This window comes from Myotis nattereri, assembly GCF_964212035.1.
Source record: "Myotis nattereri genome assembly, chromosome: 1".
Classification (NCBI taxonomy): domain Eukaryota; kingdom Metazoa; phylum Chordata; class Mammalia; order Chiroptera; family Vespertilionidae; genus Myotis; species Myotis nattereri.
Genome location: NC_138075.1, coordinates 55,346,416 through 55,369,794, shown reverse-complemented (window position 1 = coordinate 55,369,794; position 23,379 = coordinate 55,346,416). Strand labels below are relative to the sequence as shown.

General features: G+C 39.9%; 1 protein-coding gene across 3 annotated transcripts in view; it reads right to left on the bottom strand.

Annotated features, from left to right (window-relative positions):
* The window catches only part of RAB27A (RAB27A, member RAS oncogene family), a 70,175-nt gene that overhangs the window by 13,599 nt on the left and 33,197 nt on the right, over positions 1-23,379 (bottom strand). For 2 of the 3 annotated variants that reach the window (XM_081086569.1, XM_081086567.1), the window contains 3 exons: positions 14,546-14,718; positions 8,387-8,472; positions 6,532-6,635 (listed from right to left, as the gene is read on the bottom strand). In XM_081086569.1, coding sequence (XP_080942695.1) covers positions 6,532-6,635; positions 8,387-8,472; positions 14,546-14,698 — 343 coding nt within the window. In that variant the 5' untranslated portion in view covers positions 14,699-14,718. Of the gene's footprint in view, positions 1-6,531; positions 6,636-8,386; positions 8,473-14,545; positions 14,719-22,232; positions 22,342-23,379 lie in introns of all 3 variants that reach the window. The other variant, XM_081086568.1, reaches the window with a different exon arrangement.

Genomic DNA, 23,379 nt, shown 5'->3' with positions numbered 1-23,379 from the left:
ACACACACACACACACACACACACACACACACACACAAAAACAGGTGGCAGGTGGCAGTCTTTTTATGAAGGCCATTTGAAAAAAACTTAGAGGATTTCCTAGAGCTTATTGCTAATCTTTTTTTTTTTTTAGAGAGAGAAAAAGAAATATCGATTTGTTGCTCTACTTATTTAAGCATTCACTGGTTGATTCTTGTTTGTGCCCTGACTGGGAATCGAACACACAACCTTAGGGTATCAGGACAATGCTCTAACCAACTGAGCTACCCTACCAGGCTACTTATTGTTCATCTTAAAATTGTTTTTTACTTATTTCCTCTCCACAGCAATCACAATTTTAAGAGCTGTCTTCCTATTAGCTAACCTATTTCTACCTGAAGTGTTTCTCATATTTTTCTATTATTCTAAGGCCAAATCAATTCATTTAACACATAATACAGGATTAAATGAAGAGAGAAAACCCAGAATAAAGAGTCAATGATTCATTCACCAGAACCAAGAAAAAGCAGGAGACTACAATTCTTATTCCACAGCTTTTAGTTCTTTTCACTGGAAAACTGGTAAATAGGCATAATTTTAAATCAAACAAAAGAAATTCATTAAGCTGAGTAGTTAATCTCCCAAAGAAGGAAAATACAGTCTTATTTCTTACTTGTCACACCCCATAATGAAATTAAAACAGCCCGAGCTTTCACAAAATTGATGGCCTAATTTATTTCTCACATGGTTAACCAGAGAAGTGTTGACATTTTAGTTCCTCATTATGAAGTCATGTTCATTTTATCTTATCAGACATGATAAGTCAAGGCAGCAGGCATGAATTTCAGCTTGATACTTGGTGTAGAATTTCAGAACAATGACCTTTGCCCTAAAGGGGCAAGCAGGAAAATAAGAACTATACAGGGCAAGACCAAGCTGTGTAGTTTCCAATAAGAGCCACCCTTTCTTTCCTCTGGGCTGTTACACACGCTGTCCCCACACCCTTGAATACCCAACCGCAACCTTCCTTCAGGGACTCCCCACCCTTCCTCTAAGACTTGCTTCTTAGTTACCTCTGCTGTGAAATCTTTCTGGTCTCCAGAGTGGCTCTGTGCTCTGTTAACACCTTATATGTCCAGTGTCATGGTTATAAGCATGAACTCAGGATCCAGTGTGGCTAAGGTGGAAGCCTGGCTCTGCCATTTGCTACCTGTGCCGCTCTGGGAAACTTATTGACTGCTTTGTGCCTCAGTTTCCATATGTAAATGCCGATAATAATGGTACTTAGTGTTAGGGTCACCGAAGGAGGAATGCATGAGGTCAAAAGTGGTAAAGAATTATAAATTTATTAATGATCTGGAAACCAGATGGGCTGAGCCCCAAAATGGCACTAGCACCCAGGGACAGAGAGTCAGAGATTTTAAAGTACTCTAGGAGGGTTTTTTCCGGTGGGGAATTTACTGGGTGGATCGGGATCCTAGGTAAGTCCATAGCAAATGGAATGTGGTCTAAACAAAAGGGAATGTCAGTTGTGAACTGATCTACAGGTCAGTTTCCCAGGGGAGGGGATATCAATTCAATTATTTGATCAGACTTAACACTTACTTCATAGGGTTAAAGTGGGGATTGAATGAGTTAATTCAGTGATTACTCAGGTTAGGTCCATGGACTAGCAGCCTAAGAACTTGTCCTATATCATAAAGAGCTAATATGCTAATTAGACCAAGCAGCAGAATGACCATCTGGATGACCTCCTGGATGAAGCCTGGGCTGCGAGGGCCAAGCCCCTTGCACGAATTTTGTGCATCGGGCCTCTAGTTAGAAATATAATTCTAAGGTCTCAACCCAGATCTGCTGAATCAGGAACACTCAGTAGAGACTCCAGAATCTGTGTTTGTTGTGATAGACAGACAGATAGACAGACATATCTATACTAATAATAGAGGAATATGCAAATTGTCCAGGACGCCATCACGGTAACAGTAACAACCAGCAGGCTGCATGGGGTGACCAGGCCAGCAGGGGGGTTAGTGAGGGACGACCAAACGACTGAACAGCAGACTGCGAGGGGCGACCAGGACGGCGGGGGGGCGGGGGGGGGGGCGGGGAGTAAGGGGCAACCAAGCCAGCAGGGGAGGGAAGTTGGGGTGACCAGGCCGGCAGGGGGGCAGCTAGGGGAGATCAGGCTGGCGGGGGTGGGGGCAGTTAGGGGCGATCATGCAGGCAGGCAGGTGAGCAGTTAGGAGCCAGCGGTCCCGAATTGTGAGAGGGATGTCCTCTGGATCAGGCCTAAACCGGCAGTTGGACATCCCCCAAGGGGTCCTGGATTGGAGAGGGTGCAGGCTGGGCTGAGGGGATCCCCCCCTCCTGCACAAATTTCATGCACTGGGCCTCTAGTACACACAGACACACACACATACATATAAACACATACATGTATATATGTATATATTTTAAACTATTATTTAGTAAAATAATATTTTTATAGAAGTTATATCAGTAAAATAAGTTTATATAAGTTAAATAAAAATGAAGAAATGCTAGAAGTGAGAAGAAAAATAAAATGTATAAGTCAACAAATGTTTACTTCTAATTAAGATTTGATATTACCAACTCTAACACTGAACATTATATCTTTAAAAAAAAAGGACTAGAAAAGAGGAGAATACTTTCCATTGAAGATATGAAATCTTCAATATGTATATTTTATTTACCTAACTGGGCAGTAAGGACTCTTTTATCCTTTAAGGGGAAAAATACATACATACCCATAATTTCACATAATTTTGTCTATTATCTAAAATATATAAAGCCCAGAAGGGCAAGATTTATCTAACGTCTCAGTTTCCCTTTCTACCGATGGAAAAAGAAGTGGGTTTATTCTTTTTCGGTGTCAAAATTCTATGAGCACATATCTAACAAGAGTCCTTATAAAGTGCTCGAGCCTGGCAGGTGTGGCTCAGCGGTTGAGCCAGGAGGTCGCGGTTTGATTCCTGGTCAGGGAAAACACTCAGGTTGTGAACTCAATCTCCAGTGTGGGGGTGGGCAAGAGGCAGCCAATCAATGATTCTCTCTTATCATTGATGTTTCTATATCTCTCTCCTTCTCCATTCCTCTCTGAAATCAATAAAAACATTTTTCAAAAAGAACACGAACTGAGTAGCTCCACAAGCAGCACCTCAAAGGGAGGGCTCCGTCCTATCTGGTTTGGCTCAGTAGATAGAGTGTCAGCCTGAGGACTGAAAGGTTCTGGGTTCCATTCCGGTCAAGGGCACATGCCTGGGTTGTGGGCTCGGTCCCCAGTGGGGGACATGCAAGAGGCAGCAATCAATGATTCTCTCTCCTCATTGATGTTTCTCTCTCTCTCTCTCTTTCCCTTCTTCTTGGAAATCAATAAAAATATATTTTAAAAAGGGGAGGGCTCATCAGGCACCGGACCCTGCGGGGGCAAGTTCTGCTTTGTGGGGTCAACCCTCACATAGCAGCTCATACACTGTGACAAGGTCAATCCTCACAGTCAGTGAGCCTGGGAGCCAACCCCACCCATTAATGGGCCAAGAGCAATCAAGACTAAACTACAGCAGGAGGGCTCACCTAACCTACAGAATGTACACTCTGGGTCACCCAAATAAGGTGAAGCTTCCATCAAAAAACTATGAAAACTGCCCAGCTGGTGTGGATCAATGGTTGAGCATGAACCTATGAACCAGGAGATCATAGTTCGATTCCAGGTCAGGGCACATGCTCATGGGCTCAATCCCCAGTAGGAGGAAGCCAATCAATGATTCTCTCTCATCATTAATGTTCCTATCTCTCTCTCTCCCTCTCCCTTCCTCTCTGAAATCAATAAAAATATATTTTTTTAAAAGATCAATGGAGCAAAATAGAAAGTCCCAAAATAAACCCACGCCAATATGATCAAGTAATATTTGACTGAGGCCAAAAATATACAATGAGATAAAGGAGATCTATTCAGTAAATGGTGTTGAAAAATTGGACAGGCACATGAAAAATATAAACTAGACCACCTTCTTACACCATATATAAGAAAAAACTCAAAATGGACTGAAGATGTAAATGTAAGACTCAAAACCCTTAAAACTAGAAGGAAACATAAGGGGTAAAATCTCAGACACTTCTCTTAGCAATAGTTTTTCTGATAATTTCCTCTGGCAAGAGAAACAAAAGAAAAAATAAACAAATGGGGCTACATCAAATTTAAAAGGTTTTGCATAACAAAGGAAACCATCAACAAAATGAAAACACAACCTACTAAATGAAAAAAGATAGATATTCACCAATGATGCATCCAGTAAGGGTTAATATCCAAATTTTATAAACAACTTAACACCAAAAAAAACCAAAACAATCTGGTTAGAAAATGGGTAAAGGACCTGAATAGACACTTCTCCAAAGAGAAGATACAGAGGGCCATATGACATATGTAAAGATGCTCAACATCACTAATCATCAGAGAGATACAAAGTAGAACTACAATGAAATATCACTGCACACCTGCCAGAAAGGCTATCATCTATAAATCAACAAACAAGTGTTGGCAGGGATATGGAGAAAAGGGAACCCAGATGCACTGTTGGTGAGAATGCAGATTGGCACAGCCACTTTGGCAAGCAGTATGGAAGTTCCTTAAAAAATTAAAAAGGAAACTGCCTTATAACCTAGTGATTCCACTTCTGGGTATATATCTAAAGACACCCAAAACACTAATTCAAAGGAATATATGCACCCCTATGTTCATTGCAGCATTATTTATAACTAGAGGCCCGGTGCACAAAATTCTTGCATGGGGGGGGGGGCAGTCCCTCAGCCTGGCCTGCACCCTCTTGCAGTCTGGGATCCCTCAGGGGATGTCCGACTGCTGGCCTAGGCCTGATCCCATGGCAATCGGCCATCCCTCTAGCAGTCTGGGACCCTTCGGGAGATGTAGCAGTGCACCAAGCAGCAGGTGGCCGGGGGGAAGCGAGCCTAAGCCATCAGTCAGACATCCCCTGAAGGCTCCCAGACTGCGAGAGGGAGAAGGCAAGGCTGAGGGACCCCCTCGAATGTATGAAATTCGTGCAGAGGGCCTCTAGTATTGTAATAACTATGTACAGTGCCAATTCAGTACTGGAAATACCAGGAGGAACACTTTGTAAAGTATACGACTGTCTAACCACTATGCTGTATACCTGAAACTAATACAAAATAATATTAAATGTAAACTCTAATCTATAATATTAAAAGCATAATATGCTAATTAGACCAGATGTCCTTCTGGACGACCTTCCGGACGAAGGCAGGGCTGCAAGGGAAGTGTGGGTCCTGGGTGCCAAAGGGAAGCCGGTGCCAGCAGCGGGAAGGGAAGGCCTACTCCTGCATGAATTTTGTGCATCGGGCCTCTAGTACAATAAAATTAAAAAACAGAACTATGGTTTTCTATTATCAAAACCACAGCCAATGCCCTAGCCAGTTTGGCTCAGTGGATAGAGTGTCGACCTGCAGACTGAAGGGTCCTGAGCTCGATTCTGGTCACGGGCATGTACCTCGGTTGCAGACTCCTCCCCTGCCCAGGCCCTGGTTAGGGCATGTGCAGGAGGCAACCAATCAGTGAGTTTCTCTCACATTGATGTTTCTCTCTGTCTTTCCCTCTCTCTTCCTCTCTCTAAAAATCAATGGAAAAATATCCTCGAGTGAGGATTTGAAAACAAAACAAAATAAAACAAAAAAAACCATAGCCAATACTAACAAATCACCAAGTAATTTTGAAGTAGGAGGTAATTTTTAAGTGTTTTCATTATAAAGATTTCGATGTTAAAAATTTAACATCAGAGCCTTTCCCAATAGATTTTCTAGGTTTATACTAATGCAACTTATAAAGGTAAATGTATATTCGCAAGCTGTTATTTGGTCCAGTAGCAGGATTTTAGATTAGTATCTCTCCAAAAAGCCAAAATGAAGATATATATAGACACACAGACACATACACAAACACACACACACACACACACACACACACACACACAGTGCTGGGACCACTTTTGCCAATGGAGTTCTAGAGTCCTCCAGGCAAATGCCTGGCCCTCAAAACAGAGAAGGGGCCTCTAAGCATAGAAGAGACATGCAGCCAGGGGTCTAACCCATTAAGCCTTGTATGTAGTCTGTGTAATATATGTTTTAAACCCTGGGATGATACAAGACTTGATAGCACACAATAGGCAAGCAGATACTTAGTGATTTAACCCCTCTAGGCCTGTATATCCTCATCTATAAAAGAGGGATGAGTCTCCTCTGTGGGAAAGACTGATTAAGAGATTTGCATGGAAAGCAGGGCCTTATACCTGGAGCATGGGAAGTATTCAACACATCAAAGTTGGTATTATTAGAAAAAGCAGAATACTTTAGTTATCTTTTCCCCTAAACTAATAGCCATGCTCCTTTATATAGCATTTTAAACAGCACTAGGATTTCTCCCAAGTCAATTTACAACAAAAGTAGAATATAAGAGGGCATTTTATTGTAGGGAGTGGGAGGCAGGGAGACAATAACACTTACTTATCCAGTTCCTGACATTGAGGAAACTTTGTTCATTTGTCAGATCAAAAAGCAGAAGAAATCCCATAGCATCTCTGAAGAATGCTGTTGTCAAGCTCCGAAACCTAGGGACATAAAAGCAGACTGATCACCTAAACCATGGCCCTGTTCCTGAAACATAAAGCTACCACCAGTGCCCTCAGCCTCTCACCATAGTTCATCAATAACAAATTAGATGTTTAATAACGTGCCATTGTTTATAATAACTTCACATTATACATGAATGTTATAGCTCTTAGTTATACTAGATTTAGTGAAAAATGTGATTATAAATGACAATTTAATAGTATAAAGCTATGAGTATAATCAATATTAGGTATCTTACAAAATATAATAAATAGCTATCTAGAGCAAGAATAATTGAAAAATATTAAGACTTTTAAAAAAGCCAACAATTATCAAAAGTTATACTTGGAACATTCTTCTAAAATAAAAATAACCTATATCAATGAAAAGAATTTTTTTAAACAAATTAGGTGCTGATATTCCAAAAGTACATAAGACAGTTATTTGTCACTTCTGTAAGTTTATGTATTAACAGACCATGTGATTCAAAAACCCAGCCCGCTGGACAGGGATGACAGAACTAGTTCATGATCCTTTAGTATCACCCAAGAATTTATTGTCCAACTGAGAGTTAATTAGACCCAAACAATGGAGCTTGCTATGTATGTTTCCCTTGTCCGGTGAAGGTTGGCTTGACTTGACATTACAATGTGTTTCATGACCTTTTGATTTCAAGCTCAGGCGTTAAGGTGGTAGTAATAATGACTCAGTCCCCGTTCCTTTTTGCTACTCTCTCTTCCAAGGCTTTTTCCTGCCGTCTCCCCTCTCTCCCTCCACCAGTCCTATTCACACCTCTTATTTTGCCTTTATACAAAGCCTACAATGGACAGACACAGGCTCCAAGGAAGAAAATACTGGTAGGAATTTGTCATCTAATCTTCTAAGCTTTCTCAAATATTTTTAATCAATATTTTTACAAGAATAGTCCTTATCTTTAGAGATACATACCAAAATAGTTAGGAATGAATAATCTGATATTTGGAATTTGCTTAAAAATAATTTGGGAGAGGGAGTGACTAGAAATGAGGGGCATACATAAAATAAGATTGGCCACAGCTTGATGACTGTTGAAACTGGGAAACGAAGACATGAGTTCATTATATACTTGAAGTTTTCCATAATGAAAAGTTTTTAAAAAGTCTTCAAAGAATCTGAGAGAAAAATCTGAAACCTTAGCTAACGAAAAGCAATTTTACATCAAGATTCCATGTGGCTAATTTTGGTTAAGCAACTCTGACCAAGTGGATTAATTCCAACCAGATTTTCCACTCGGTTTTCAAGAATAATACAGACAAGGGTGGGCAAAAGTAGGTTTGCAATCGCGAGTCCACGAAAGTGTATTCTTGTATTATTATTTATTAATTATTGTATATTTTCCCATACGAATAACTGTAAGCCTACTTTTCTTCTCCCCTTTATACCTCTGTGGCTTTTGTGTGGCTGCGTAAATAGCCAAGGTCAATGGAGAAAAGTGTATAAGCCTTTTAAAAATGAAGAAAACAAAAAAGAGACCATAAGTAAGGTTGATCCATTTTGAAAAAGATTCATTTTTTCCTGTGACTTTGTATGAAATAAAGCCACCATTATCAACTCAGACTGACAAATTTCCTGCTAATTTGGCAGCATGGCTTATCCAGGTGCAAATGACCTGATCAGCTGGCTTCTTCCAGCTTGGGTCCCTGTATGAAAAGTGTAGCTGCTTTTCCCTTTCCTCCAGGAAGAAGCACATGCATAAAAGAGGACCTCCTACCTCTCCTGCCCTGCTGTGTCCCATAACTGCAGGTGGATTCTCTGGCCTCTGCCAACGGCTCCATCTGGCCCATTGGCTCTGTACACCTACAACAGCAAAGTAAAAGAGAGAGAGAGAACTTTCTGAGACCAGTGAACTCTTCTTACTTCCCTATTCAGTACAACTATAGCGTAAACCTCTAAAGAAAATCCCATGTGGAATATAACCTTGTTTGTATTTTATCCCAAATAATTATCTTTAGGTAACACAATAATTTGCATGAACATGTATATATGCATCATATATCTTTATAAAAATATTATGAAAATATAAATAACACATAATTTCTGTAACATAATAATTAGCTCACCTTTCCTCAAAGAACCCTCAGGTCATGCATTTCAAAAAATATTACCTTTCTATGACTTTTCCCATCCTATCTTAAAAATACTCTTAAAACAATTTTATAGGAAGTACCTCTGAAACTCTCTTTCTCCATACAAGCAATGAAAACATCAGTACAAACTGTCAAAATCAACTTTTTCAGAACTCTGAATATCAGTAAAAATAATAAGCTTTGTGCTATTTTCACTTATCCTATACTCATCTCCCCTTTCCTGGCTCCCAGTAGTCCTGAAAACCAACATATACATAACTATGATAACTGTGAAAACCATCAGTATAACAGCAGCGGAGGCAAAACAGGTTTGGAGCTGCCCCTAAAATCTCATCCCCAGAGAACTGAAAGCTGCGTGTAAAGCCCCATTCCAAGGCCTGGTCTTTATTTTACCTGCCTCAGAGCTTTCTCTATGAGAATAACCCTATCCCTTGGGCATTGTTGAAAATAATCAGCATCAAGTATTTAACATTACAGTTACCAAAGGCAAAAAAGGCCAGTTGGGGCTAACAAAAAATCTAACCAAAAAGACTTAAAAAAAAAAAAAAACAGGAAATGAGATGTCTATACAGAGATTTGAAAAGCTCCAAAATATTCCTTGTCATCTATTAGGCCATGCTCATGTTTAGGGCTGTACATATGCCCAGGAAACATCTGAAAAATCCCTAAGCTCACTCCTCTGGCTGACCTTGAGGCTCTTCTCAAGCATGAAGTGAAGGCTAAGACAGATTTATAAACCATCTACTAGAGTATTAAGCACATGTCACAGCACACACACATATACACAATGCAAGCCCTATCAAAATCTCAACTAGATTCTTTGTAGAAAGTGACAAACTGACCTTAAAATTCATATGGAATTGCAAGGAATTCAAAACAATCTTGAAAAAATGAGGACTCATACTTTCCAATTTCAAAAGTTACTACAAAGTTACAGTAATCAAGATAGAAAAGTACTGGCATAAGGATAGGCATATAGTTAAATAGAATCGAATTGTGAGTTCAAAAATAAACCTTACATTTATTGTCAACTGATTTTCAATAAGAGTGCCAAGACCACTCAATGGGAGATAAAATAGTCTTTTCAACAAATTGTGCTAGGGCAATAGGGTATCCACATGCAAAAGAATGAAATTGGATCCCTATTCATACTATGCACACACAAAAAAATAGCTCAAAATGGATCATAGTCCTAAATGTAAGAGCTAAAACTATTTGCATATCATATATCTAATGAGAACACTTATCTAGAATATATTTAAAACTCTTAAAATTTAACAAAAAGATAACCAACTTCAAAATAGATAAAGGCAATAAAGAGTATATTTAAATAAATAGACAAGGAACCTGATTAGACATTTCTCCAAAGACAATATACAAATGGACAATAAAGCACATGAAAAGATGATTGCTCAACAACATTCATGAGGGAAATTTAAGTCAAACCTACAATGAGATACCATTTCACATCCACTAGAATGGCTTTCATCAAATCGATAATAACAAAAGTGGTGAGAATATGAAGAAATTGGGGAGAAACTAAGATGGCGGCATAGATAAACACCGGGAAATAGTCGCCCCCACACAACAATTGAAAATTAGCCCAAAGGACAGAGCAAACATCGTCCAAAATAACAGGAAGGCTGGCTGAGTGTAATTTCTACAACTAGAAGAAAAGAAAAGCACGCTGAGAGCCAGAGGAGCTGCGGAGGCTGAGTGCAGAGGTACTGCGGCGGCTCGCGCGCGCGGAAAGGGGGTGGCACCTGAGGACGCGGCTGTCTTTTTGAATCACAAGCTCCCGACTGCTCTGATCTCCGATTCTGGGAAGTCTCTGGGGACCCAGGACTCATACGGGCAGAGGCTGCTCTCTCAGGCGGCAACGGGCGAACTTGGGGGCAGATTTCCCTCGGAGGTGCTTGCAGCCATTGCCGGGACACTGAGACGCGCGACTCCGGGCGCGGAGAATCAGCCATAGCTTCTTCCCCCGCCCTTTTGACTCCCTGAGACCCCGCCCCACCCGGGCTGCGGCAGAGGCTTTTGCATGTGAATGCCCCAGAACTTTGCAACCTGATAATTACCTAACTGCAGCCGGGCCAGCCAGACCCGGAACTTCCAAGAGAAGGCCCAAGGCCCCGCAGCGGCTTGCATTGCTTCACAGCTGAGCCTCTTCGTAGTTCCTGCTGTGTGGCCTCAGGCAGGGGCTGAATTAGCACCTCCTTAGATCCAGGAGCCACTGTACCCAGTGGTCAGAGGGGGTCCATTCTCCCACTTCAGACACAGCTGCTTCCCACAGCCAATTGGCCTGGAGGTCAATTCCTCCCAGTGATCCTACAACAAGCGAGGCACCAAGAGTGCACCAAGAGTGTCCACCCCAGGTAACTGGGGAGGCTGAGCCACTGGGCCCTACAGGACACCTGGCGCGCAGGCCACTCTATCAACACAGGGAAGCAGCCAAAATGCGGAGACAAAGAAACAGGTCGCAATTGGCAGAAACGGAGGAGGCCAGACGACTGGATATAGAGTTCAAGGCCACGTTTATAAGGTTTGTCAAGAATTTTATGGAAACCGCCGATAAATTTAATGAATCCCTCAAGGAGTATGGTGAGACCATGGAGGTCATGAAAAAGGACCAATTAGAAATTATGCATACACTGACTGAAATAAAGAATACAGAGCTCCAACAGCAGACAAGAGGATCCCAAGAATCAAGTCAAAGATTTGAAATGCAAAGAAACAAAAAATACCCAACCGAAAAAGAAAAAAGAAAAGAGATTCAAAAAATATGAAGATAGTGTAAGGAACCTCTGGGACAACTTCAAGCGTACCAACATCAGAATTATAGGGGTACCAGAAGGAGAGAGAGGGCAAGATATTGAAAACCTTTTTGAAGAAATAATGACAGAAAACTTCCCCCACCTGGTGAAAGAAATGGACTTACAAGTCCAGGAAGCGCAGAGAACCCCAAACAAAAGGAATCCAAAGAGGACCACACCAAGACACATCATAATTAAAATGCCAAGAGCAAAAGATAAAGAGAGAATCTTAAAAGCAGCAAGAGAAAGACAGTCAGTTACCTACAAGGGAGTACCCATCCGACTGTCAGCTGATTTCTCAACAGAAACCATGCAGGCCAGAAGAGAGTGGCAAGAAATATTCAAAGAGATGAATAGCAAGAACCTGCAACCAAGATTACTTTATCCAGCAAAGCTATCATTCAGAATGGAAGGTCAGATAAAGAGCTTCACGGATAAGAAAAAGCTAAAGGAGTTCATCACCACCAAACCAGCATTATATGAAATGCTGAAAGGTATTCTTTAAGAAGAGGAAGAAGAAAAAGGAACTCTTACCATTTGCCACAGCATGGATGGAACTGGAGAGCAGATAAATACCACAAGATCTCACTTATTTGTGGAATATAATGAACAACATAAACTGATGAACAAGGACTGATCCAGAGACGGAGAGGCATTGATTGGACTGTCGGGCCTTGGAGGGAAGGTAGGGGAGGGTGGGGGCAAGGGGGAAAGATCAACCAAAGGACTTATATGCAAGCATATAGGCCTAACCAATGGACACGGACAACGGGGGGGTGAGGGGGTGAGCGGGGAGAGGGGGGGGTAGAGGGTACACATATGTAATATCTTAATCAATAAAAAATATTAAAAAAAAAAAAGAAAACACACAAAAAAAAATATGAAGAAATTGGGACGCTCATATTTCTGGAAATGTAAAATAGTGCAGCATCTTTGGAAAATTTTGGAAGTTCCTAGGCATATGCATAAGATATTTGAAAACATAAGTCCTCGCATAAGAGATATGATAATAAGTCCATGCACAATATATATATATATATATATATATATATATATATGAATGTTAATAGAAACATTATACATAAAACAAACAACCCAAAGGTCCACCAACAGATGAATGGATACACAAAATGTGGTACGTATATAAGTACAATGAAATATGATTTGATCATAAAACAGAATGAAGTTCTGATACATGCTACAACTTGAATGATCCTCGGAAATATGCGAAGTGAGAGCGGCTAGACACAAAAGGCCACATATTGTATGATTCCATTTATGTATGTCCAGAATAGGCAAATCCTTCCAGGATAGACTCGTGGCTGGGGGAGGGGAAATGGGGAATGACTGCAAAAGAGTGTGAGGTTTCTTTTCGGGTGGATGAAGTGCTCTAAAATTAAATAGTGGTGATAGTTGCACAACTGTAAATATACTAAAAACCACTGAATTATACACTTTAAATGGGTGAAGCTTATGTTAAGTGAATTATATCACAAGAAAGCTATTTTTTAAAAACAAGGTTATAAAATGGGAATTAATAAATAAATATAATCACATATATATATTAATTCTACCAACTATATGTCAATATTGAGACTTTCGTAAAGATCCTATTATTACTCAGTGAGTCTGAGTCTCTAGAAGACGCCCTGGTAATGGAAGAAAACACCTATGGCGGGTAGAAGGGAATGAATGCTTCTGTCCTGAAGCCAGGGGCGCTGCATCTTTCCCAGGTAGAACATGTTCCATGGCAGGGTCTTTGTCATTGCTCTCCTGACCACTTCCTGACCGGATTCATGGTAACAGTCAATTTTTTAGCAAGAAATATAGTTCATGGAAAAAGCCATCTTCATTCCTCTGCAACTCTGACACAGCGACCTCCTGCCTTCCCCTCCACCACCAGAATATTTTTTGGTCGTGTGATCCTTTAAAAATCAAAAAAAAAAAAAAAAAAAAAAAGAGCCTCTTGCCCTAGCCGATTTGGCTCAGTGGATAGAGCATCAGCCTGTGGACTGAAGGGTCCTGGGTTTGATTCAGGGCACATGCCTGGGTTGTGGACTTGATCCCCAGTTGGGGGTATGCAGGAGGCAGCCAATTGATGATACTCTCTCATCATTGATATTTCTGTCTCTCTTTCCCTCTCCCTTCCTCTCTGAAATCAATAAAAATATGTGTGTTTTTTTTAAAAAAGAGCCCCTTCCCTCATCATTCTGCAGAACTTCTGTTTCCCTTGTTACTTCCCAGATCAACACACACTACCAGCATCCCCATTCCTATTCCAACCACACCTCCCGTCAGCAGCGAGTTCTGCCACTTAGTGTCCACGTGGGATTGCTGAGGCCTTAATTAAGAGAAAAGTCATTAAGAATGACATCAAAGGTGGAAAATATAACAGATAAAATAGGGGTATAAGGGACAGGATGTTTTGTAGGCTTCAGAGCAATAACTGTGGACTTCAGATGGAAGCCAAAAAAGTATCAAGGAAAAATTAAAAAGAAGCTTCACTTTTACTTTGTCTACTTAGTTATATATGAATTGTCCCTCAGCACAGCCTTTTAAATCGCATTGCCAGGATTAAACATAATACACTTTCATATGTACGCTTTAATTAATTTTTTAAAGATTTTAATCGATTTTTAGAGAGGAAAGGAAAGGGAGAGACAGAAATATCAATGTGAGCAATACATCAATTGGCTGCCTCCTGAATGCCCCCTACTGGGGATTTAGCCTGCAACAGGGCATGTGCCTGGGCTGGAAATCAAACCACCAACCTTTTGGTGCATGGGATGGTGCCCAACCAACTGAACCACTGTGGCCAGGGCTGTATCCTTTAATTTTAGATTCCAACCTTTGTTGTCCTAATTCCTACAAAGAAAACTAAACAGACAGGCAAATGTGGACTCAGAGATTATAGTTTTACTTTTATTTTTTTAGAGATTACATTTTTAGATAGGAGGCTATAGAACTTACCACTCTCTTTTCCCTGAAATCAATGCCCACTGTTGTGATAAATTTGGAGTTGAATTTGCCATCTGTGTACTGGTAAAGTACACTGGTCTTTCCTACTCCAGAGTCTCCCAAAGCTAAAAACTTGATGAGGTAATCATAGTCTCCATCAGACATAATGAAGAACTCTGGTTCACCTGCAAAAAACAAACATTACAAAATATTAGACTTCTCCATACTTTAATATCCAGGTCAACAAGTACGTCTATGTAACACCTATATGCCTAACAATTCTGTGAGGAGGGGATTAGATATTGTTCACTGCCCCTAAAGACCTCTTGTAGTAGAAGAGTTGCTACTAAAATAGTAAATAACTAACAGTTCAGCTTAAACTGAATATAGTACTCTTAAGACAAAAATTCCAAGTGAGAATGATAATTAAGAAGGTAATGGTCATTAAGTCTTCTATGCAGATCATTTGAACAAAAATTAATGAGAGAGAGAGAGAGAGAGAGAGAGAGAGAGAGAGAGAGAGAAGAATGTTACAGGAATAATAACAATTCTTAGAGCATAAGTGGTTCCAATTCCTCCCCCAGCTCTACTTTTTCAAAGTCTCCAAGTGCTAGATCCTTGGCTTTTCTCACCTTTTACTTGGACATCTAGGCAATATCACTTATCCCATTCATTTTCCCAGGCCATTATAGTTTCTTCAAAGACAATGCTAAATTAGCAGGTAACTTCTGGCTTGCAGCTTTATTATTATTATTATTATTATTATTATTATTATTACATGACACATATTAAATCAGACTTTTCGGGACTCTCACTGCTTACTTGGAAACTGAGTTCTAGATCTGAGCAGTCACTGCACAGAGACCATAATTCACAACAAAGGGCTCATTGACCTGTTCTTGCCTTGATATTCTAACAAGAAATGCTACCTATTCAGCTCTTTGATGTTGACTAACACAAAAGTACACTTTAGAGAAGAAAAATTATTTTTACCAACAAGACCTAACCATGCTTATTTTTTATCCATTGCAATCAGCACTTTTCATGATTTTTTATTATCCTCTAAATAGATTCAAACTATTCAAAATGTTAGTCTGTCTAAAAATGTAGTCTGTCTCCCAGGAAGGCTTCTCTTTACCCTCCCGAATCTAATTCCAAGAAATCCTTCTGAAAATTAGAAAAATAATCAGCTATCCCATTACCACTGACAACTCTACTTGCCCATTCAAACATACATATTCCCCCATCCACACACACATCAGATTTCCTACCACTAACAACTCTACTTGCCCATTCAAACATACATATTCCCCCATCCACACACACATCAGATTTCCTACCACTAACAACTCTACTTGCCCATTCAAACATACATATTCCCCCATCCACACACACATCAGATTTCCTACCACTAACAACTCTACTTGCCCATTCAAACATACATATTCCCCCATCCACACACACATCAGATTTCCTACCACTAACAACTCTACTTGCCCATTCAAACATGCATATTCCCCCATCCACACACACATCAGATTTCCTACCGTAGATGCTGCTGATTTTCTTCTCATTGTCTCCTTTTCACCCAGCCCCATACCCAGAAACTTTACCACAATTCTCAGTATGTCCTATAGAATTATTTCCACAGATCCATAGAATTAATAAAAGCTCAGGCAAGGACAGTCATCGGTTCTGAAGGTTGCCACCCCAACCCCATCCTCAATTTGGTGACTCACTTTATGCTCAAAAATCCTGATCGCTGAGACCCAAGAGCTACTCCATGTACTTCCTCAGAGTGTCTGAGTGCAGACTAACTTCACATTCAGATACGGCTGGTCGGTCGATAAGGGCAGAGCCTCTACAAACATTCATAATTCTGTTTGCACACTATAAAGAATGACATTTTACAGATGATGGCTTTCCCATGCCATGGTTTCTGTATTCACAGGTGTAGGCTGCCAATATTAATGGTATATAACAGAATGCTTCTCCAAAAGATGATCACTTGGGTACAAATAAATATTCTAGTGTATCATATCGCAGCATCTCACTTGGCTCCAAGTTATTCAGAAATAAGAGCTAAGAATTGAAAAGTAGATCCAGTTAATGTTTAACCATTTTGGGGGGTCCCCCTCAAAATGAATGAGGAAGCAGAAAGCAACCCCAAATTCTGCAATGACAGTGATGCAAGAAGACACTGTGGCTGCCTTATTTCCTCTTTACATTTAATTTGAAAAAAAGCTGGTCATTTCTAAAAGTATGTCTTTATGTAATTTAAGGTACAAAAGAAAATGCTGTCACCAATGGTATCACTATTCTAGAATTCTCTACACCCACTTGAGTGGAATGTAAAGACAGATGAAACTATCTCTGTTGCATCAAAAGTTAATGGTATCATGGGAGAAGAATCACACATGTAAGTCTACAGATGATCTTCATGGGTTTTATTTTCTATTCATGCTGATAGCAATACATAAGTTTGTTCCTAAACCAAGCCATCATAAAGGAAGTGTTAATAAACCAAATACTATATCTGAAAGGATAGAAATGCCAACATCAATATTCATTACAGTTTGCATTCTTCAGACTGTACCTTTAGACCATGATCTGCCTTATCTGAAAATAAATGTTCAGACCTTTCATTCTCTGGGCTCAGTTTTCTAAAGGACAAATAGAACTCAGAAAGGTTAATTCATTTCCACAACCAAGAATACAGGTCTCCTAACTCCAAGCCCAGTGTCTAGCCCAAACTTTGTGTCCATCACTCACGTTTTTACAAATGCCTGTTGGGCTTAAAAGCAACTAGATATAGCCCCAGCCAGTTTGGCTAAGTTGTTAGAGCTTGGCTTGCAGACTGAAGGGTCTGTGGTTCGATTCAGTTGAGGTGCACGTGGGAGGCAACCAATCTGTGTGTCTCTCTCACATCAATGTTTCTCTCTCTCTGTCTCTCCCTCTCACTTCCACTTTCTCTAAAAACCAATGGAAAAAATTTTCTCAGGTGAGGATTAACACAAAAAAAGCAGAGCTGGGTTGAGTCCCCATGTTTCTCACATACCATCTACACACATTCAGGGGATTTAAGCCTTGTATTTCATGTTTCCATTCTATGAAAAAGAAGATAACATGCACTATCACAAGACATTGTTCTAAGGATTGAATGGGATACTCTTTTTTTAAAATATATTTTTATTGATTTCAGAGGGGAAGGGAGATGGAGAGATAGAAACATCAATGATTAGAGAGAATCGTTGATCGGCTGCCTCCTGCATGCCCCCTACTGGGGATCGAACCTGTGATGCAGGCATGTGCCCTGATAGGGAATTGAACCATGACCTTCTGGTTCATAGGTCAACGCTAAACCACTGAGCCACGTCAGCCAGGGTGAATGGGATACTCTTTGTGGAATGCCCAGCACAATGCTTAGCATATCCTGGGTACTCAGTAAACATTATTTTATTCCTTTCTCCCCATTATGGACAGAGCAGACTGACTCTGAAGACCTAGAACAATTTCTGAAATTGCCACTGGGAAGCTCAAAACATATATTTAGTACTACTTTTAATTGTTTTTATTTTATTGTCATAGAAAGAAAGAATTCAAGGAACCATGACCTGGAATTGAACCAGCAACCTTTCAGTACATAGGGTAATGCTCAGACAACTGAGCAACACTGGCCAGGGCTCAAAATGTAAAGCACGATCGATTGCTGACTGGCTCCAACAGTTTGCTGAGTCAACAAGGATCACTTTCAAACTACTTTTTTGGCAGGTTCAAATGATTTTCAATTCATTTAAAATAGATATGTTAATTCAAAAGTTATGACCAGCTTAAAAGCCGATTCAGATTTGTATGAAACATGGCAATCTGTTCTAACAAACTCATACTTGTTCAAAATAATTTGAATGGTTCATACTAATTCAGAGTGAAAGAGTTGAGTAAAAGAAGTTCTACCTAGAAAACCATCTCTGACTGATCTAAAACCACCTTGGTTAAAACCAGACAATCAAAATTATTTGGGTCTGGGTTTTGTTTGTTTGTTTGTTTGTTTTATTTTTTGGTTAATTCTCACTCAATAATATTTTTCCATTGATATTTTTAAGAGAGAGTAGAAGGGGAAAAAAGAGAGAGAAACATCGATGTGTCTCTCTCACATCGATTGGTTGCCTCTCGCACATACACAGACCAGGGCCAGGATCAAACCTGCAACCCAGGTACATGCCCTTTACCGGGAATCTAACCAGCAACCCTTTTGGTGCACAGGCCATGGCTCTAACCACAGAGCCACATCAGCCAGGGCTATTTGGGTCTGTGTTGTTGTTTTTTTAATGTATATTTTTTATTGTTGATAGCATTGTAGATGTCTCCCATTTACCCCCTACCCCCTTTACCTCCCTCCTCCCAACCTCTACCCACCTCCCCCAGGTCTTCACCACCCTATTGCTCATGTCCATGGGCTATGCATATGGGTATATAAGTTCTTTGGTTTATCTCTTCTCGTCCACCCACTCCCACATCAAAGTATGTCAGTCTGCTCCATGTCTCCATGCTTCAGGTCTTATTTTATTGGTCAATTCATTTTGCTCATTAGATTCCACAAATAAGTGAAATCATGTGATATTTGTCTTTCTCGGATTGGCTTATTTCACTTACCATAATATTCTCCAGGTCCATCCAGGCTGTCCTAAAGTGGGTCTGGTTTTGATAGCTCAAATTGCTTCAGACTGCTTTTACCTAGCTCTAATAAGTTCAGATCCGGAAAAGCAGGTTCTGACTGGCTCACAGAAGGTTTGATTGATTCAGAATATATTTTACTGAATCAAGCTAGTGCTGACCAATTAAATCCACCTCTAGCTGGGTCATACTTGCTCTAATTTTATCAAACTGCGTGTAAATAGTTCAAGTCATCTATAAAATGGTTTTTACTGGCCTACACTGATAAAAATTGGTTTAGAACAGTCCAAATTGACAGATCAGATGTTCAAACAGTTCAAGACTAGAAATATAACATAATAAGAAGCAGCAGCAAAAGCAATGATTTGTTGCTTTAAACTTACACTGAACCAACAAACTTAAATTTTTACTTATAATTACCCCAATTGTAATTAGTCTGTACCCCAAAATGTATCTCTACCACAGTATAGTTTCTTTCTACACTTGAACTGCTTGTACAGTAAACAGTTTGGGAGAAAGGAGTACTGGCAGAGAACACTCAATAAATAATTCGGAAAGATGAATAAACAATAGGGAAAAGATTGATGAGTGACAACGGCTTCCTTGGTTGAGAAGCCACCTCCCGTTTATCTCAGGGACCTGGCAAAAACACATCAAGCCATGATCAAACAATAAAATAAAGAGTTCAGGCCTGGCCAGTGTGGCTCAGTTGGTTGAGCTTCGACCCAAAACACACAGCCCTAGAGACAGCCCAGTTGGATTCTCAGTCCAGGCACTTGCCTGGATTGCCCGGGGTTTCAGGCTCAATACTCATTAGGGGGCGTGCACGAGCAGCCCATCATTGTTTCTGTCTTATCAATGTTTCTCTCTCTCTCCCTCTCCTTTTCTCTCTCTCCCTCTCTCTCTCTCTCAAATCAATTTTAAAACATATTACAAATATATAAGTGAATAATAAAATAAAGAGTCCAGTTGGGGAAACTTAGCAAATTAGGGGGTTATGTAGTATTTGTCCTAAACTGGCTACAGTGACCAAGCTGATCTGGGCTAACAGGCCAGAAGTCTAAAGAGTAAGGAAGCAGAAGGAGTCAGGGGCAGGCAAGTCTTCAAAGTGATAACAAGGATTTTTCAGGGTTTGGACAGGTTATTGATGGTGACAGGCTCCTTATTTGAACTTGTCCAGAGAGTCAAAGCCTGGAATTAACGGAACTATTCCATCTTTCAGCAGAAAATAATCCTAATCCACAGAAAACGACAACCCCAAACCCAACCTGCAGTCCCACATGTGGCTGTCTCACCACTGCTGATCACCACTAAATGAAGATAACTATATGTGAAGTTTCGACTGCAGGTAGGTTTTCATATAGAACCATCTTCACATACAAAAAATTATTTTTGTTTCTTAATTTTGTTACTCAAGTCTCGAGTATTGTTACTGGGGCCTGTTTTCCAGAAAGAGAAAAAAGAAGAAGAAATTTAAAAAAAAAAACTTCACTCAATAATATAAATTATGTTTTATGTCAGTATTTTAGAACAGAGAGGAAAACATAAAAACCTAGTGCAGAATTTGACATTTGGGGCACCCAAACATTATTTTGTGCATAGCATTTTCAATAAGTACGCCAGACTATGGATGCTTGGGAAGCCAGTCATCAAGGCTTCCCAATTGCATTGCTCTTGCTAAAAATGGGTCAGAAGCCTAGGTCAGATGTCCATGGGCCAACCACTTCACCTGCATTCGTACAACAATGCTCATCATAGCGCTAGAGGCAGATGGCAAATACCACACACACTTCTCCCTTCTGAAGGATGTCAGTGCCATTCTGTCACAGACGGCACCATGAGGCGATGAGTAACTGGTCTTGGGCAGTCTATCCACATGTTAGCATGGGCTCAGTTCAACATATTGTTGAAAGAGAAAATTGGAGGTTTATTAATTCTAATGTGCATCCACTTTCTTATTTTAACTTCTGTTTAAAATTGGGGTGCATCTTACATTTCACAGTCTTACAACTCACGATACCTTACAGTTGCTATTAAATCAGGGGGCACTGGAGACACAGTTGTGCGAACATCTTTGATTCGTGTCCTCTAACAAGATCAAGAATGTACCATCAACACATCTCAGGTATGATGAAGCACAGCAGTAAACCTACCTCAGATGGCTGTTGTGAGGATTGAATTAGCATATACATATGAAGTACCTGGCACATAGTAAGTCCTGTGTAAGTATTAACTGCTATTAGCATCTTCATATAGCAATCTAGCTTCTAACAAGCAATTTGCAGACCATAGCCCTTTCCTAGAACTGTCGAGAAAGAACTGAGTCCGAAAATTTCATAAGATAAAAAATAAGGATCTGTGAAGAACACTTGAGCCTGAGGTCATTTCTTTAAACTCTGTAAATACCTTGAAGAAGTAGCATGTAAGTACCTCAAGGAAATGTCTCCTAAAAAGCCGAGAATGCCCCAATTTGGGAGATGCAAAAGACTTTCTTATTCAGCTCACTTGTGTCTCTCCTCCTTATACAAATATTTTTTCAAAGTGCTCTCCACCCTCACTCTCATCAGATTAACAATAGAAAGCAAGGAACACCCACTTCCTCAACATGTACTATGTAGTGATAATTGCCTGGTGAGAGAAAGTCAATGATCTTCTTCCTTATTTAAAAAATAGAACATACTTAATTGGTTTTTCAGGGAATAAGATAGAAGAGAGTGTAAAGATCTATTTCTTGCTCTCGCTTTTACACACACACCATAGCCCAAATTTTCCATGAAGCTTCCTATTTAAGTCAATCATAGACTCCAACCCTTAAATATCCTATCAAGGCAGAATAATCTCAAAACTCCTCCAGATAGCTCAGCCATTTCTTAAAAGCCAAAATTTCCCTCTATTGCCCATGGGATTGGATAATATTAACTGAACTGAGCAACTACCATAGGCCATAGACAGTACTAAACATTCATGATTTTACTTTATCTGCTTATGATCCTTAAAGGGAACTGAATGTCTGTACAAGACTTACACTGTAAGAGTGGTGTTTGCTTAATGTGATGGCAAGTAGGGTGGGTTCAAATTCTGACGCTTTGTGTAATGTGGTCCAAGTTCTTCAAACTAAACCTCCATTCTTTCAACTGTAAAAATAGAGATAGCATTACTAAGCTCATTGGGTTATTTTAAGAATTAAGTGACATAAACCACAGAAAGTTTTAGACATTGCTTGGTTTATATCAAGCATTCAATAATTGAAACTTGTCTTTAGCCATACTAATAGCCTCATCAAGTTAATATTAGCAAGGCATGCAATTTTATAACCCATTCTTAATGTAACCAGTACCCGAACCTTTAGAAAAATCAGACAGAAATTCAATTTAGGTGTAATAGTTTATGAGGTCCCTATCCATCACAAAAGCTACCTTAGCATTCCTATCTAACAATGAATTTTATCTGTGTGATTCTGGGCAATTTCGGATCTGGAATTTTCATCAGTTGAATCCTCTATTTTTCAGGATAGGAAACTGAGGTCCAGAGAAGGCGAGTGAATGGTCTAAAGTCAACCAGTTGGTTAGATAATGGGGCCAAGCTGGGTCCTATGTCTTCTAAGTTCCAATCCTATATTATTTTCTAACACACCAAGATTTTTATTTTATTTGTTTCCCCTCCTTCAGAGCCAAGAGCCTCAATTATAGTTGCTTTGATTCAGGAATCAAAACTTTTCTGAAGAGATGTTTTACAATGTACCAAGATACGGTACCAGCAGCCATGGTAATAAATTGCTTTCGGACAAAGCTTTGGACACAGAGATGTTGGAATGAAGGACCTGTACTTCTGCCCCTGAAGTCCCTCTATCACAAAACCCTTCCTTCTGATGGGTTCCCCTAAGGAGAGAAGTCATAAACTGAGGGCTTATCTGCTTCTTGTTGGTCATAGAAGATCCAAGAAAAAATAAATCTTGATACTTGTACCATATCCTAAAAATCCTAGTTTTGTGTCTTTCCTGTGGTTTCAAAATGCAATGAAAGCAGAACAATTTCATGAATTTTTTCGTTTCCCTATAGTTTTGTTTGGTATTGAGCTTGATATTTTTCTCTCAAATCAAGATTATTTTCTCTGGTGCTGCCTTCAGTTTTCTGTAAAAATATTGCTGGCTCTCTCACTTGCTCCTTCAGTCA